Source organism: Phyllobates terribilis, unplaced genomic scaffold, assembly GCF_046119375.1.
Source record: "Phyllobates terribilis strain yellow unplaced genomic scaffold, ASM4611937v1 Scaffold_1__5_contigs__length_1240528914, whole genome shotgun sequence".
NCBI classification, from domain to species: domain Eukaryota; kingdom Metazoa; phylum Chordata; class Amphibia; order Anura; family Dendrobatidae; genus Phyllobates; species Phyllobates terribilis.
The window spans coordinates 760,936,360-760,952,601 of record NW_027362761.1 but is presented as its reverse complement, the minus strand read 5'-3'; the positions used below and the strand labels follow the sequence as shown (position 1 = coordinate 760,952,601).

The following is a 16,242-nucleotide window of genomic DNA, read 5'->3' as shown; positions in this document are numbered from 1 at the left end:
TGTATGGGTGCTCTGTATAGCAGGGGCACTGTGTATGGGTGCTCTCTATAGCAGGGGCACTGTGTATGGGTGCTCTCTATACATAGCTGGTGTTTAATGAGGGAAGCATTTCTCCGGCATGCAGCTTTAAGACTCTAGAAGGCTGTAATGGAAGGTTGCCCCCTGTACACTGGCACTTCATGGGGATGCTGGCGATCTCTTTCTGTGAATGTGTAGCAGGCACCATCCATGGCTGTGAGCACCAGACACCAGCTGACCGCAGTGCACACATACATGCTATCGTCCAGTGACGTGTAGTCGCCCCACAATCCTGAGCTCGTCTTGTCTCACCTCAGCACATGTCTATATCAGTCATCACATAGTTCCCCTCCCCCAATCACCTCTTTCCCACATGCACCTCTGTACCCGAGCACTCGCCGGCACTGGCGTCCAGCAGGCGCTCACGTGAGGGTTGCCGTCTTCCTATTGGTTAGCGTCTTCTGCCAGCATAGCACTGATTGGCTGAGTAAACTAGTTCACGTGAAGCTGGGAGTGGGACGGAACGACGGTTACTTTAACAATGAGTGACCAGTTAACCAGACGAGTCGGCTCAGTGGTTGGAGGCGTGCGGTCGTGAGACGGGGTGGGCAGTCCGCGGCTGGCAGCATGCTTTCCCCCTGTCTAGTCCTGCCTCCCCGGGTCTAGTGTGCAGCTCTGAGAGGGGACGCTTATGTGATCAGGTATGCGGCGTGCAGGGGCTCACGGTATAGTCACACTGGAGTTATTCATGCCTGGATCGCACCGATCGTATGGGGAAACTCACTTGTGGAGGCTCCAGACTAGTCCTCGGATGGTTGGTTGCATTTGTTGGGAGTGGAGGCAATGAGATCAGCCATTCTGTGCACTTTATCGCATGGCTCTCCCCGATAATGAGCCATGTGCATACGATACGATGGATATTGTGATCGTACCCTATAGTTGCTGAGTCATGGGCGCATTGATTGTACGTGTTGCGGGTAGTTATATGCTCTGCACGTATTTGACACCTGGATTGTCATGGACTAGTGGCAGAAGCGACCCTTCTGACTACATTCCCATCATTGTGTAAGTTGGGAGTAGTGAGGACTGTCACTGACCAGGCAGAGTGACAAGTAGTTTGCATGTAAGGTCATAGATCTGGGGAGATGGAGTATGTATATATATATATATATATATCTCTATCCCCTTATACCTGGGAACTAGCTATATTATATTGTTTTTTTTTTAATGTATGGGTTTCACATCAGATGGGCAAACTACTCTGGTGTGAATAGCGCCAACATATTCTGCATCACTTTACATATTAGAGGGGACTTGTACAGGCACTAAAGACTTTACAGAATAACACAACTCAGATACCAAGAGGAATGAGGACCCTGTTCACAAGCTTACAATCTGAGGAAATAGGGGGGGACACAAAAGGTAAAATGTGCTTGTATTGTATGGTCCAGCCATCAATGTAATAAATAGGGTATTCACATAACGCTGTATGAACTGGTCACCAGCCAGTATGTGTACAGTACAGACACAAAGGGCTATGGAGGGTGTGTAAACAGATAATATGAGGGTCCTGATTTTGAAGAAAATTCTGTATGGGGATAGTTATATAGTTAAGGTGATAGGTCTGTGGACATCAGTGTTGCCACCTGCCCTGTAAATTCCTCACGCAGCCTGTATTTATACCTGGTGGTGGCATTAACTGGTATTTTTGCACAATAAAACAGAATATCACATTTACTGCCACACTATCTTCTGGGCTGTCCAGCCCTATAAACGTCAGCGGAGGACTAGCCTCCTGGCTTCATACTGCACTTGGCTGTGTCTGATTTCTGTATAGACCTCCTTTTTGGCCTTAATACATCAGTGTTTTACTGCTGTATGTACAGAGGTATCCAGTAAAAATAAATCCTATACCTAAATGGTGCACAGATTTGTTGGGGTTTTACATAACTTGTGCAACACTATAGAAAAGAAAAATCAACATCATCCCCTCCCGAACCTGGGCAATATTTATGTATGGGATGGGAGGCATCCCAAAATGTAAAGTGACTGAATTGTCTTTACAACAAAACCCAGATTGAGCTTTCAAATCACTTATAAGCCCCTTCCACTTTCTTTATTCACAACCAATTTTTCTTTTTTTTGGGGGGGGGGGGGGATGAAGAAGAGCCAACACTAGTAGATGTTCTTAGCTTGCTTTGGTAGGACTAGAAACCATTTGCATGGCTAGCCGCCAAGAAATTCTGCCTCGCAGCTTTAGTGCTTGCCAGCGTTTATTTGTGAACACGTAGGGTTTAACTAGTTCAAGACCAGGCACAATTTTGCTTTGTCTTGTATACTGTATTTAAAAAAATCTTCTCATTCAGATTTACATTTTTTTCCCTTTCACACACTGCCCCCTGTAAGGTCATAAAAGACCTTTTGGGGAGCATAGAAAAAAATCTTGAGAATCCTATTAGGCCTTGTGCCCACGATGCAGAAGTGCTCCGGATTTTTTCCTGAGCGTTTCTGCTTCTCCCTGGCAGAAAAAAACACATGCGGATTGTACATGCGTTTTCCTGCCAGGGACATGCGGATGTGAAGCGTTCTTCACTTGCATTTCCGCATGCGGATTGACAAGCGCTTTCCAAGCGATTTTAGCATCACTTGGAAAGTGCTTGTCAACTTGGTCACACTATATAAGTCCATGCAAACGGCATGGATTTATACAGTGTGACCCGAGAGAATGGTTAAAAATAAAAAAATAAACCTATACTTACCTTCTGATGACCTGTGCTGGCTGCCGGCAGATCGCGGTAGACTGCACTGAAAGTCCTGCCGTCACATGACTGACGTCACCGCAGGTCCTTTAGTCCTGCGCGATCTGTCGGCAAGCACAGGGAAGGAGTCCGGGGGCCGTCGGAAGGTGAATATAATCTTTATTTTTTATTTTATTCTTTTTTTACAGCTTTTAATGGTACCTGGGTGTGGAGGAGACTCTCCTGTCCTCCACACCCGGGTACCATCCGCACATTAGAACGCGCCAATAGCGCAAGTACAGATGCTGTCTTGCAGAATTGGCGCGTTCTAATGCAAGTCAATGGCGGTGAAAACGCAGCGTTTCCGCAAAATTAATGGACTTGCTGCAGATTTTTGAGCGCAGCATAAACGCTGCAGAAAAATCCGCAGCCTGGGCATTGAAAGTGCGGAATTGCATTGGAGACCATGGGGGGAGGTGGTCAGGAAGTAGTTAATGGGAGTCTCTGTATAGAATGGCTGGTCAATTCAAATACAGGGTCTCTGTGCTGCACCCTTGGCCAAACAAATGTTTCTACCTACTTGTTTTTGCTCACTTTATTCCGTGTGATTATGTAATTATTTTTTTAAAATCTGCCATACGATTTCATAGAGCTATTTAGTGTTGGGTGTTTTTTTTTTTTTTTTTTTTTTTTTTTTTTTTTTAATGGTCTTTACCAAGGGGGTGTGGCTCACGGGATAATTGTGCAGAGAATCCTGTGACCCACGCACCCTTGGTAAAGACCAAAAAAAGTGCACTGATTTGAAGGGGCTCATTAATAAAACCAGATGGTTGGTTAAAAAAATAACAAAAAACAGCCACTTTTGACTTTGAAATGTCCTTTTTTAAAGGGTATTTCCTTTAGGAAGGTGCGCCAGGATTTGTTTTCTAAGCCTCTGGTACTCCGTTTCCATGCTATAAATCACACGGTCTCAAATGCAGAGTTTACTCGGTCCCTTGTTTCCACTACTACGAGATCTAAAATCCATCTGCACGGGTATAGGGCTCAATTTTCCTTTTTTATGAATAGGGCAGGCAGATTTGCACTCAATAGGCCCCTATTATACTACTGGAACATTTAAGAATCCTGTTACTTTGTGCTGTATTGCATCCTGCCCTACTTCTGGGTGAGCGTGGCTGCCACTAGGTGGCAGTGACAGTCCATGGAAAGCTAGAAGGAACACGGAACCGTCTCCTCCACAGCAGCAGCAGATAAGGGGGTGTGTTCCTGTATACGTGCTGTGCTAATTTCCGCTTTTTCTTTTTTTTCCCCTCTTTACAGGCATCAAGACCCACTGCATCTTCCTTTCTCTCCATCCTGGCCAGGATTTCTTTCAATGTGTACTAAATGCCCAGGATCATTTCACAGATGAACTCTGCCAGGTAAAACAAAGTTGGCCTTTCTTTGTTCTCTCTGATACATCTTCCAGGCACGGTTCACATGACTTTTTTTCTGTATTTAGCTGGTACATCTTAGCTTTTTATTCTGCTGCGGACTCTTGCTGGTAATATTTTGGAGGGCAGCTCCAGCCCGCATACTTTTATCCCCATTTTACAGCTGGACTTTTTTTTCCCATATGGCACAATACGGTCATTTGTTGGGTATTTAGTTTTAACCAAGGTACTTGAGGTGCACAAAGCAATTTCTGGAATAAGAATGCTAGCAGAACAGTTCTCTTCCCTTCCCCCACTACTCCACATAGGTCATACATTAAAGCATTCCTCAGCCCGGAGACAATGAGCCAAGACGTGACGGAAGTGATATTAAATGGAATAAAACAGGACAGGGTGCTTCTGTCACTTTAATTTTTCACTGGAGGGAGAGAAGATAAGGCTCCCATACACATTAAATATGTGGCCTGTCCCACCAAAATCGGCAGGTTCGGCACTTCTTTCTGTGGAGGTCGGGAAACGGTTGTCTATGTTCACACATTGTGTTTTTCTGGACAAAAATGTAGCGTTTTACTGTCCCAGCAAAGTAAATGCCATTCCTGGACTCTCATGCACATGCTGCTTATTTTTCTTTCTTGCAGATTTGCAATGGTTTCAATTTTTTTTTTTTTTTGCAGCAGCATTTTTCACCCATTCAAATGAATGGAAGTGGGGTGTCAAAAATATACCTCTTTCCTACCAACACTCCAGTATTGTAGCTGAAAAATCTGCTGCAAATACTGAATGTGTGTACATGCCCTTGGAATTCCCTGATTATTTTTTTAGGGAGGACAATTTTGAGAATACATCCTTAAAGGGTTATTCCCATCTCCAAGATCCTTTCCCAATATGTATTAGATGCAATAATATTAGCAAATACCTCCAATTAGAAATGTAGTATAGTTTTTCTGATTTGCTATGTCTATTTCCTGCAGGCATTGCAGGACTTTAGGTATCTATGGTTACGACCACTGATATAGTGAGTTAGCTAGGTGCTAGTGGTCGTAACCCTGGATACCTAAGGTCCTGCAATGCCTGCACATGAGGAAAGAGACATAGCGAATCAGAAAAACTATACTAAATTTCTAATTGGAGGTATTTGCTAATATTATTGTATCTACTACATATTGGGATAGGATCTTGGAGATTGGAATACCCCTTTAACATAAAGCGATATGCTGTAATATGCCTGTGTTGTGCACTCCTCTGTTCTATGCTTTTTAGCACTGTGAAAAAGTAAACCTGAACTAGAATACCAGACACAAAGGGCAGTTGTAGCATGGTTTTTCTGATCCTGTGCATTCCCTTTAGGGTATGCTGGGGCATTTATGCAGTGGATTTTCAGTGGAAAACCCAGTACAAGGCTATGTTCACATGTAGCGTTTTTTGTAATTTTTATTTTCTTTTATGCAAATTTCCAGCTGCGTTTCACAGTACCAGCAATGTCTGAGATTTGAGAAATCTCATGTGCACACCTTGTTTTTTTTTTTTTCTGTTTTGTTAGGGCTGTGTTTTTGCAAAATGCAGCATGTCACTACTTTCAGCATCTTTGCAGCGTTTTTCACCCATTGAAAGCAATAAGTGCAAAAACACAGGTATCAGGTTTTGCTGCATTTTTGTTGCCAAAACCTGATTAAGGTGTGTGTGGGGTTGTTTTTTTTTTTTTTTTTTTTGTACTAAATTTTCATTATGCACAAGAGCCAAATGAACACTGACAAAAAACGCAGTCAAAAAAACTTGGCAAAATCTGCTTTTTGTAAGCGGCTTTAATGCAGCTTAAAATTTTGCATTAAAAATGCAATGTGTGAACATAGCCTTACAGTAGCAATGCTGTAAATGCGATTTCACAATGGTGGTGCAAATTGACCAGCATAACTGCTGCATGTCAATTCCCGATTTTGGATGTCACAATACAAAGTGTAATCTGCAGAATTTCTGTAACAAAATCTGGATTTTTCTTTTTCTGCAAATATAATACTGATCACAAGTTCAGAGACACCTGTTCATGTGATGGTTTTCTTTGTTCTGAATCCACAATGTGCACATTCCAATTAGAGTGAAAGCAGCAAAACCACAAAGGAACGTGTATGGAAACTAGAGGAAACACAATTGAAACAAACCAGAATGTTAAACCTTTTATATTCCTCAAAGTAGCCCCCCCACCCCCTTCGCTCTTCCCCGTCTTAGCCTGACAGCATGACACACCCTTGGCATTCTCTCCAAGCTTTATCAGGTAATCACCTGGAATGACTTTCCACCAGTCTTGAAAGAGGTTCCAGAAATGTTAAGCACTTCACTGCTTTGTCTTCACTGAGGCCCAACTCTTCACAAACCATTAGTTCATGTCATCTGATGCAGCACTCCATCCTTCTTCTTGGAGGAGGTGTAATTTGTCCTATTACAACCCAAATGATGGTCCCACGAAGTGTAAACGAGATGGGGTGACATGTTGCAGAATGCTGGGGAAGTGCTATTTATTTGGAGCAAATCATCACATCTCCCCCTCCATGCTTCACGGTGGGCACCACACGTGTAGAAACCATCCATTCACCTTTTCCTGCTTCTCATAAAGACATGCTGTTTATCATAAATCTCAAATTATGTCTAATCAGACCACAGTGCAGACTTCCTCTGATCTAATGAGATGGCCACATTGCCTTAAATGGGGACATCATGAGGGAATAAGCCCCTAATGTATTACATGGTCAAGTCAGGTTATGAGGTAACTGACAATATTACTGGGAACTTTCAGAAGTGGTACAAATCTGGCCTTAACTGGTTTTTGAGCGGGAAATGGAGAACAGCTGATTGGTTCTGTAAGGGGGGGAGAGTGGGGGCATATGCCTATATAAGGTGACGGCTCCTGTCAGGAGGGGTCAGTTTTACCTCAAGAGCTGAAGAAGCCTGAAGATGGGATGGAGGAGCTCCTGAGCCGGCTGTTGAAGGCGAGCACTGGGGGAGGTCGGGACTGGCTTCTGCGGTGCCTGGAGGAAGATTCAGCGGCACAGGAAGAGGCTGTTGAGGGGGCGATTGAGGAACCCGAAGATGGCGAGATACAGGACGGAGCGCCGGTTCCCCGTCGCAGTGCGAGACCCAGGAAGCTGCGACGCTGGTCCCAATCACTGCCACCATCAGGAGGCAGGCGGAGCCAAGGCAGGAAGAGGCCGGCGGCATCGCTAAGCGGGGAGCCTGTCAGCAGGCTCTCGCGTAGTCCTACGAGGGGGTGTGGTTCCGTGAGCCAGCCGGCATCTGGGTCCCCGGAGCGCAGGACGGATGAAGGCAGCGGTAGTGGTCACGACCGCTCTGTGGAGCCGGGGCGCCAGCTTGCAGCCGCAGCAAAAGAGCTGTCAGGCGGCTGCAGCTGTGTCCCAGGCCTGGAGCCCAGCGGTTGTGGCTAGTACCGGGATGGCCCCTTTCACTGAGACCGCTCAGGGGTCTGGTGGGAGAATAGAGAAGACATCAGTAACGCAAGGACAGATGCAGACATCTCCGGCACGATCTTCGGATGGTGAGATACTAATGCATAATGACAGTTTAATTGATAATGTTATTTCTAGCTCAGCCTCTCTTAAAGAGATAATTAATATTGCTGTGCAGGATGCCCTTAGGGGATTTTCTAAGTTTGATATGGGGTCCTCCCTTAAGGTTTCTCAGAGGCCTCATGTACCTGCAGCTTGCTTCAAGGAAGCATTGTCCTGCGAGGTTTCCCCTTTGGGTTTTCACTTGTCTGCGTCGGTGAAAGAGGATCTGGGCTGGGGAGTATCTGGATGTTTTTTCCCTGCTTCCCGGTAAAGATGCTTTTCGGACCGATAAATCGGATGAGGGAAAAGAATTTTTAAATCTTTTCATTCGTGGCTACAGGCCTTCTTAATTTATGCGGCCGTGTTGGGGGAGAAATCCGCGTCTCTTTGCTGTGGACTCCTTCAACATATAGATATTGTATTGGAGGCTTACCGCCATTTTGGCGGTACTGCTTGGCTGCTGTATGATGAAGCCTTTAGGCAAAAATTGTCTGTTCACCCTTCATTAAAATGGGGGGTTAAAGACGTAGGCCTATGGCTACAAATGATGGTCCCACAGAGGCAACCTAATATTCTTAAAAACCTGGTTTCTCAACAGATTCGGAAAGGGTTATGTTTCGCGTTTAATGAGTCCTCCTGCAGATGGCTGCACAATTGTCGTTATAAGCATGAGTGTTCCATTTGCGGGGGGGGCTCACCCAATGAATAAATGCTTCAAGAAATTTACTCAGTCGCCTCAAAGGGCTATTGCAAAAGAGCCATTTCTTAATGGCAAAGACACCGGTGAAGGTGGTAGAAATGCTACCGTTTCTAAACAAATATCACGACAGGGAGAAGGCCCTGCTACTGTTTAAAGGTTTCACAGAGTGTTTTTTTGTACCTAGTTTTGAAGGGTCTGGTTGCAAGGTAATTGAGAATTTACCTTCAGCCAGGCGTTTTCCTGAAGTAGTGAGAGAGAATTGTTAAGGAAATTCAGCTCGGTAGGTGTTCTGGTCCATTCATTGATTTTCCCCCCCCCCCTTTTGAATTTTAGGATCTCCCCATTAGGGGTTGTTCCAAAAAAAGAGCGGGGTTCCTATCGCCTTATACATCATTTATCTTTCCCTTCCGGCGATTCATTGAACGACCAGGTGGATAAGACTAAAGCATCTGTCCATTATGCCTCATTTGACATGGCCGTAGATTTATTACGGAATGTCGGCGGCAATGCCATGCTAGCTAAGACTGATATTCAAGCCGCTTTTCGCCTGCTTCCTGTTCATCAGTCTGGTTATTGTTCATTGGGTTTTGTTTTTGAGGGATTTTATTTTTTTGACCGATGTCTCCCAATGGGTTTTTCGTTATCCTGTTTTTATTTTGAAATGTTTTCTTCCTTTTTGCAATGGTGTCTTCAATCTATTTTTCCACAAGGACATGTGTTACATTATTTAGATGATTTTTTATTCTTAGGCCCCTCTGGTTCTGACATTTGTTCTCAATTGTTGACACGTTTTTTGTCCATTATGGCTATTTTTGGGGTCCCCATTGCCGCAGAGAAGACGGTTTTTCCTTGTACGTAACTGGAATTTTTAGGGATAGAGTTAAATTCCAATGAAATGGTATGTAGGCTGCCATTGGATAAAGTGATTAAGCTGAAATCACTAGTCTACCTTTTTCTGCGACGGGACACTGCTTCTTTGAGGCGATTTTCAATCTTTATTAGGAGCATTAAATTTTGCTTTGCGCATAATACCTGTTGGGAGAATTTTTTTGAGGCGTTTGTACGATGCTATCAAAGGCCACACCTCCCCGACGTCCTTGATTATTATTTCTCCTGATATGAAGGAGGATTTATGGTTGTGGGCCCGGTTTTTGGACGAGTATAATGGTGTGTCTTGCTGGCAGTCAGAATTTCAATCAGCGGATAAACTGCAATTGTTTTGTGCAGCTAGTCTTTCCGGTTTTGGGGGATTTTTCCGCGGTGCATGGATTTCAGAGCTTTGGCCGGGTTTTTTCTGCAGTAAGGATTTTACTATATCATTTTTTTGAAGTCTTTTGCAGTTTTTGCTATTTTTTCCATTTGGAGTTCTCGTCTCGATAATTGTAGAATTTTGTTGCGCTCCAGATCTCCGGGTCTTTGTTTTTCACTTAACACTATGTCTTCTAGAAACGGGTTGATCTCTAAAATTTTGAGGCATTTGATGTTATTACTTCAGCACAACATTTGGCTTAAAGCCTGCGTTTCTACAGAATATAGTAATGTAATGGCGGATCTTCTGTCTCAGCAGCGGGTGGAAGAATTCCTTGCGCGGTATCCAGAGGCAGAAGCGGACAGAACGAGGCTTCCCACGTCCCTGTGGGATCTGGTTTAATTCATGTTCCTAAATACATTATTCATTCCTTAGCTTCGCGCACATGGGCTGGTTATTCATGCGCGTGGGAGCGATGGCGGGGATTTTGTCAAGTTAATGGCTTTGATCCTCATGCATGTTTTGCTACTTTAGCCTTGTCATTTTTAGACATGTTAGTGAATGAAGGGTTGTCTCACTCAGCTTTGGCAAAAAGTATAGCAGGGATATCCTTTTTCTTAAAGTTATATGGGTCAGCTCCCTTGTCGTCATTATTTGTAGTAAAGCAATTTTTAAAGGGTTTTAAGCGTAATTCTTTTTCTGCAGATACCAGACGACCAGTTACGATTGAACTTTTGTCCAAATTGTGTTCAGTGGTTTCTGAGGTTTGTTTCAACCTTTTTGAAGCAACTCTTTTTAGGGCCATTTTTATTACTTTATTTTTTTCAGCAATGAGGACGGGGGAGTTATTGTCAGATAATGGGCTTCGGCCTACGGGGCTTCTGTTTTCTGACGTTTCAGTACTACAGCACAGTATGGTCCTTTTCTTGAGGAGGTCTAAGACAGATCAGTTGGCAGGGGCACTAAAATCATAGTAAGGGCAATCAGCGATTCTCCCTTATGCCCTGTGTCTAACATGAGACGATGGCTGTCAATTCGCCCCCTTGGTTTTTCCCTTCTATTCATTCATAAAAATGGTAGCCCAGTAACTAAATTCCAATTTTCTTTCATATTGAGGAAATGCTTGGGCGATCTGAAACTGGGGAATTTACATATTACAGGTCATTCGTTTAGGATAGGGGCAGCAACTATGGCTGACCAAGCTGGCCTAGATGAGAATTTGATTAAGCAATTAGGGAGGTGGAAGTCAAATCGATACCAGTTGTATGTTCACCCTGACTTGTTATTTACATGTTGATTCTTTTTATTTTGTAGGGCCCAGATGTATATGGATTATTGGGCACTCTTATGTTTATTGGGCTCGGAGAAGGGCGAGTAAAAGAAATTATTCTGAAAATTTATCGTTCAGTTCATCCGAATTTCAAATCTTCTGGCATGGTATTCGTGGTATGCGTTGGTCACAGTTGAAGAAAGTATTAGATTTATCTTTGCGTTATCCTATACCTGATTTTTTAATTTTACATTTATTGGGTAATGATATTGGCAAGTTTCGGTCTTCTGATCTGCTCTGGCAAGTCAAACAGGATCTTCTTTGGATTACCAGTTTTTTTCCTGCTGCTACGATTGCCTTTTCGGAGATAATATCCCGCCTTCGTTGGAAATCGGATGGGGTATTTTTTTTCTTGAAAAGATCAAGCGTAAAGTGAATAGAGATCTTTCCAAATTTTTGCCAAGCCTCAACGGTTTTTGCTATAGGCACAGAGAGTTGGAGGGATATGTAGTGGGGATGTATAGTAGAGATTCCGTTCATCTTTCTGATGTCGGTTATGACATTTTGAATTTAGACTTTCAGACTATGATTGAGCATTGGTCGGGTGGTTTTGTGGGGGGGGGGGGGGGCTCTGCTTTTTAAGCAGAGTCCTGGTGGATGGGTCACCCAGATACTTGGGTGGATCCGTATGGAGATAATTATTAATGAGTTGTTTATTAAATTATTTATTTATGTCTGGAGCAGTTTTAATATTTAATGTATTTGATTATTCATGGATTTACTATATTGATTATTTTATTAAACTTGACAAAGGTACCCAACCAATAAATAAGTTTTACTCCATATATAATAGTAGTGTGGTTCTTTTATTAATTTAAGTATGTTTATCATTTGTGGGCTTTATGACTTCATGTCCAGTTCTTGTGTTGCTTGGGCCAAGCGGTCTTCTCTTATCAGTGGCTCTTCTGCAGCAATTCGATCATAAAGGCCTGCTTCTCGCAGTCTGCTATGGACCTATTTGATGTCTATACACTTATGATATTTTGGTTTCTGAGGCTGGTAACTCTGATTTTCTCCTATGCTTCAGAGGTAATTCTTGGGCGGTCCTCAAGAGAGCCAGTTACATCATAGCAATTGATTTTTACAACCGCACATGAAGATGCCTTCAAGGTTCTTGCAATTTTCTTGGTTGACTGAACTTCACGTCTGAAAGTTATGGTGGACTGTAGTTTCTTGTTACTTGAATGGTTCTTGCCATATTCTCTTAGAACGGTTGTGGAATAGGACTTGGCACTGTATAGAATTGTAAAACTCTACTTCTGCAGAACCCACCTGATGATCGCAAACACTTTCTGAAGTTCATTGGGAACCATTTCAGGTAACTACCTGATGAAGCTGCTTGATAGCTTTATATCCCATTTAACTTTTCTCAGAGTAAAAGGGGGGGGGGGGTACTTTGAGAACTCAAAGGTTTAACACATTCTGGTTTTTCACAAATTATTTTTTTTTTATTTATTTATTTTTTTTTTTCTCTCCTCGTGGTTTTAAAGTTATCAGCTTGAATCTGTAATGTGCACATTCCTGTAAGGCCAAGGAAAACCTTGCATTAACAGCAACCAACTTGCTTGGAACTGTGTGTCCCATGGGAAGCCTTAACTATTGAAGTCGGTGTCATTTTGATATCTATAGTTACCTACTTTTTGCTATATTATATAATGTGTATGTGTGCATTAAGAAACTGGGTCTGGTAGGTATGGCAAAATTATGAAGGAATCTAGTTATGGTATATCCGTGTTGCAAAACCAAATCTACTCTACTTTTCTTTGGGTTATCACCTCTTCTGTGTCGTGTACTAGAGGGGTGTGAAAAGGGAAGCCAAAAAGATGGTGTAAGACCTTTTGTAGATGTAGCTTACATGTTTAGCCAAGGGCAAGATCACACCTCTTGATGAATCAGTGTCTTGAGCCTCCTCATTTAAGACAAGCGTGAAAATTGCCGATCTTGAAGAATTAGGCCTTTTGTGTTTTTCAAGGGAGGAAAAAAAAAAATAACTTCTCTCCTTTTTGTTTGTTCCCCAGTGTCCTGGACTTCTTTCCACGCAAGCCCACCATGGCTCTGGATATTGCTATGAAGTTTTATTTGCGTTCGCCAGCAATGAAACAAGACCGTTTGGAGTGCAGGATAATGCCTAATCCAAACAAGCCTCTGAGGCCGTGCATTCAGCCAAATGACAAATCCTTGCTCACAGAGCTAAAGGTGAAGAAAAAGGTCTCCTTTGCCGACAGCAGGGGATTAGCTCTTACAATGGTTAAGGTGTTTTCTGACCTTGATGATGATGACTTGGAAATTCCTTTCAACATAACGGAGTTGATAGACAATATAGTCAACCTGACCACTATAGAGAGAGAGCACCTTGTTTTGGACTTCGCCCAGCCTGCGGCAGACTACTTGGACTTCAGGAACCGTCTCCAGACAGACTTTGTTTGTCTAGAAAATTGTATACTCAAAGAGCGATCTCTTGTCGGCACTGTGAAAGTCAAGAATCTTGCCTTCCAGAAATGTGTCAAGATACGAATGACTAGTAATTCTTGGCGTGCTTTTACCGATCACGAATGTCAGTATGTCAAAGACACCTATGCTGGCTCTGATAGGGACACATTTTCTTTCGATATTGCCTTGCCAGATGGCGCCCAACTACAAGAGAAGATAGAATTTGCTGTTTGCTTTGAATGCAATGGGAAAACTTACTGGGACGGCAACAAAGGACAAAACTACAAAATAATTCGTTCAGACTTTAAGAGCCGCCACTGCGAACCAGACTATAGTTTTTCTCTAGATCAGTTTGGAAGTCCCAGGTGCTCACATGGTATATTTCCAGAATGGTCCAGCTACTCTGGGTTTGACAAACAAGGACCTTACTACTAATATTGCAAAAAAACAAACTGACCTGGAACTGATGGTGGTCCTAACACTGTAGATATGGGATATAATGGGAATGTCTTTTAAATGGCATTAGTCGGGACTCTCAGAACCTATAATAGGTGATGTGACTTCTGGGGGTTTATTTAGGTTCCCTGTAAAGGTTAACCCTAAAATCAGAATTGGCACAGTTATGGGGGTAAAAATCTAGAAAATGCTGCTAATCCTTATTTTTCTCCCTGCCCCCACTTCCTAAAAGCTGCTACACTTTTTTTTGGTCATGTGCATTTCACTAGAATACTTGATACTGCGTTGACGTTTATTAAAAGATGGATCTGCTTTCCACTGTGGATTCTAAACATGGAGCCAATTCCTCCCTAGTCTGCTCAGGTGATATGTCTGGAGCCGCATTATTAAAGGTTATTGTCACCTCCCCACCCTATGCACATACTCTGCACCTGTTCTTATAACCCTTCCGATGGTGCTGGAATAACAGACTTGAGTAGCTTTAGGTCTGTTTTTTAACCGCTGATGAACTGATCTAATGGGTGGCCTCTTGGGTTTGGCACATACAGGTACTACTTGGTTCAGTAAAGCTTGTCTTTTAATATCACATGAATTGTACATTTATTTTGGGTCACTTGACTATCTGTGCCTTAAACTATTATCTTATGCATCTTGCACTCACTCGCACTTGTAGACTTCTGTTTTTGCAATCTTTTATGTTTCCCATTGGTGTCACTCAGCATATTTATAGTTTTTATAAATTTTGGTGGATGCAGTGTTCTTATAAGGCTCAGTAGACATGCAGGACCCTGGTGCAGCGGCCACATCGGTAGTCTGCAGCCACCGGACTAGAACCCTGTGAACCTCCTTCCTAACGGCATCCTTGGCATCTCTTCTGACAAGTAGGCTGGGTGCAATGTCACGCCGTAATGAGCCTACCAATCGGACAGGTGGCAGGGAGGCTTGCAGGACTCTGGTCCGATGACCCCAGACTAAGAACCAATTTCCTGCAAATTTTTTCTCTAGTGTCTGCCTAATACAAATGAGAAAAATGGGCATCCTTGTGTGTGGGATTGTCTTTTAATTGAGACTAGTATACAGCTGACACTGGCCGGACTGGTGTAGAATTGTATCTAGAGCAGGTACAGCTAATAATGCAGGATCTGACAATAGATTCATGTATGCTGGCACTTGTTTCCCATGCATTCTTCCTTTTTTATAAGGTTAGAGGATGTTTTTTTTGTTTGTTTTTTTTACAGTCCAAATATCTTTTTTTTTTGCCATTTTATGTTCACCTTATTTATGTGCTTTTCAATAAAAGCAATCAGTATTTTATAAAATCTGAATTTTGTGCAATTCCCCTTTATATTTACACTTTCCATAAGGTGGCCAGCTTTGTTTTTTTTTTTTGTTTTTTTTCATTTCCTCCTTTAACCACTTTTACTGACTACTTTAAAAGAGGTATTCTCGTCTCCAAGCTCCTATCCCAATATGCGGTATAGTTCTTCCAGTTGACCGCTTATTGCATTTCAGGAGCTTGGGTATCCATGGTTACATCCACTCATAGTGACAGTTGACATAACAATGTATATCTAAGCTACTGCAATGCCCTGCGCATTGGGTAAGTGATAGCAATCAGAAGAACTATATACTAAATTTCTAATTGGAGGAATTTGCAAATATTATTGCACCTAATACATATTGGGATAGGATCTTGGAGATGGGAATGCGCCTTAAGAATCCCTTACCTTTCCCTCTTACAAAGCTCCTTTCTGAGTGGTTTACTCTTCTGTATACTTAGAGATCCAGTACGGGTAGAAGCTCCAAGATTGGCAGAATCTTCGTATATAACCTGAGTTCCCAAGAACTCACAAAGTAAACTGAAAGAGGGTAACAAGCTCCTACTGTAACCTTTCTCTGAAAGGAATGTCAGGATAATTATACAGATGTTTAACTTTACCAGACAGTGCCTTGTTCAAGTGTTTCTGCATCTTTGTATTTTAAGGGAAAAGCTAACTTTGTACACAAGTCATTGGGGACGACATATGCACTTTATAATCACGAGTGAAATTGATATGTCTATTTTTAGAATTTGTGGTTTTTAAAGTGAATTGTAATAAAGATGAAGCATTTGAAAGAAAAGGTTTTTTTTTTTTTGTGTGATACTGGCTTAAAAGTGCTGCCATAGAACATCAAGTCCTATGAAAGCGCATCACAGATCTATAGCAGACTGTGCTTATTCGGGGTATATATAATATATGAATTGCCAAAATGTATTACTGAAGTGTTGCAGAAGTCCTAGGCACCACTTATTTAAAGTGGTAGTACCCAACGTGCAGCAAATCGTTGGAT

At 42.5% G+C, this 16,242-nt stretch overlaps 1 protein-coding gene across 2 annotated transcripts; it reads left to right on the top strand.

Annotated features, from left to right (window-relative positions):
* The first annotated feature begins 524 nt into the window (after nucleotides 1-524).
* PPP1R3B (protein phosphatase 1 regulatory subunit 3B) lies at nucleotides 525-16,032 on the top strand. Of its 2 annotated transcripts, none has more exons than XM_073636934.1 (3): nucleotides 525-719; nucleotides 4,077-4,177; nucleotides 13,044-16,032. In XM_073636934.1, the coding sequence occupies exons 2-3, from the start codon at nucleotides 4,143-4,145 to the stop codon at nucleotides 13,888-13,890; spliced, it is 882 nt and encodes a 293-aa protein (XP_073493035.1). In that variant the 5' UTR covers nucleotides 525-719; nucleotides 4,077-4,142; the 3' UTR covers nucleotides 13,891-16,032. The 2 variants fall into 2 exon arrangements, with proteins under 2 accessions (XP_073493035.1, XP_073493036.1); XM_073636935.1 differs by having other exon boundaries at nucleotides 710-832.
* Nucleotides 16,033-16,242: the final 210 nt, after the last annotated feature.

Coding starts and splice junctions, on each gene's coding strand:
- PPP1R3B (XM_073636934.1), top strand. CDS start 4,143: ATGCCCAGGATCATTTCACAGATGAACTCTGCCAG. Junction 4,178..13,043: donor TCACAGATGAACTCTGCCAG/GTAAAACAAAGT, acceptor TTTGTTCCCCAG/TGTCCTGGACTTCTTTCCAC.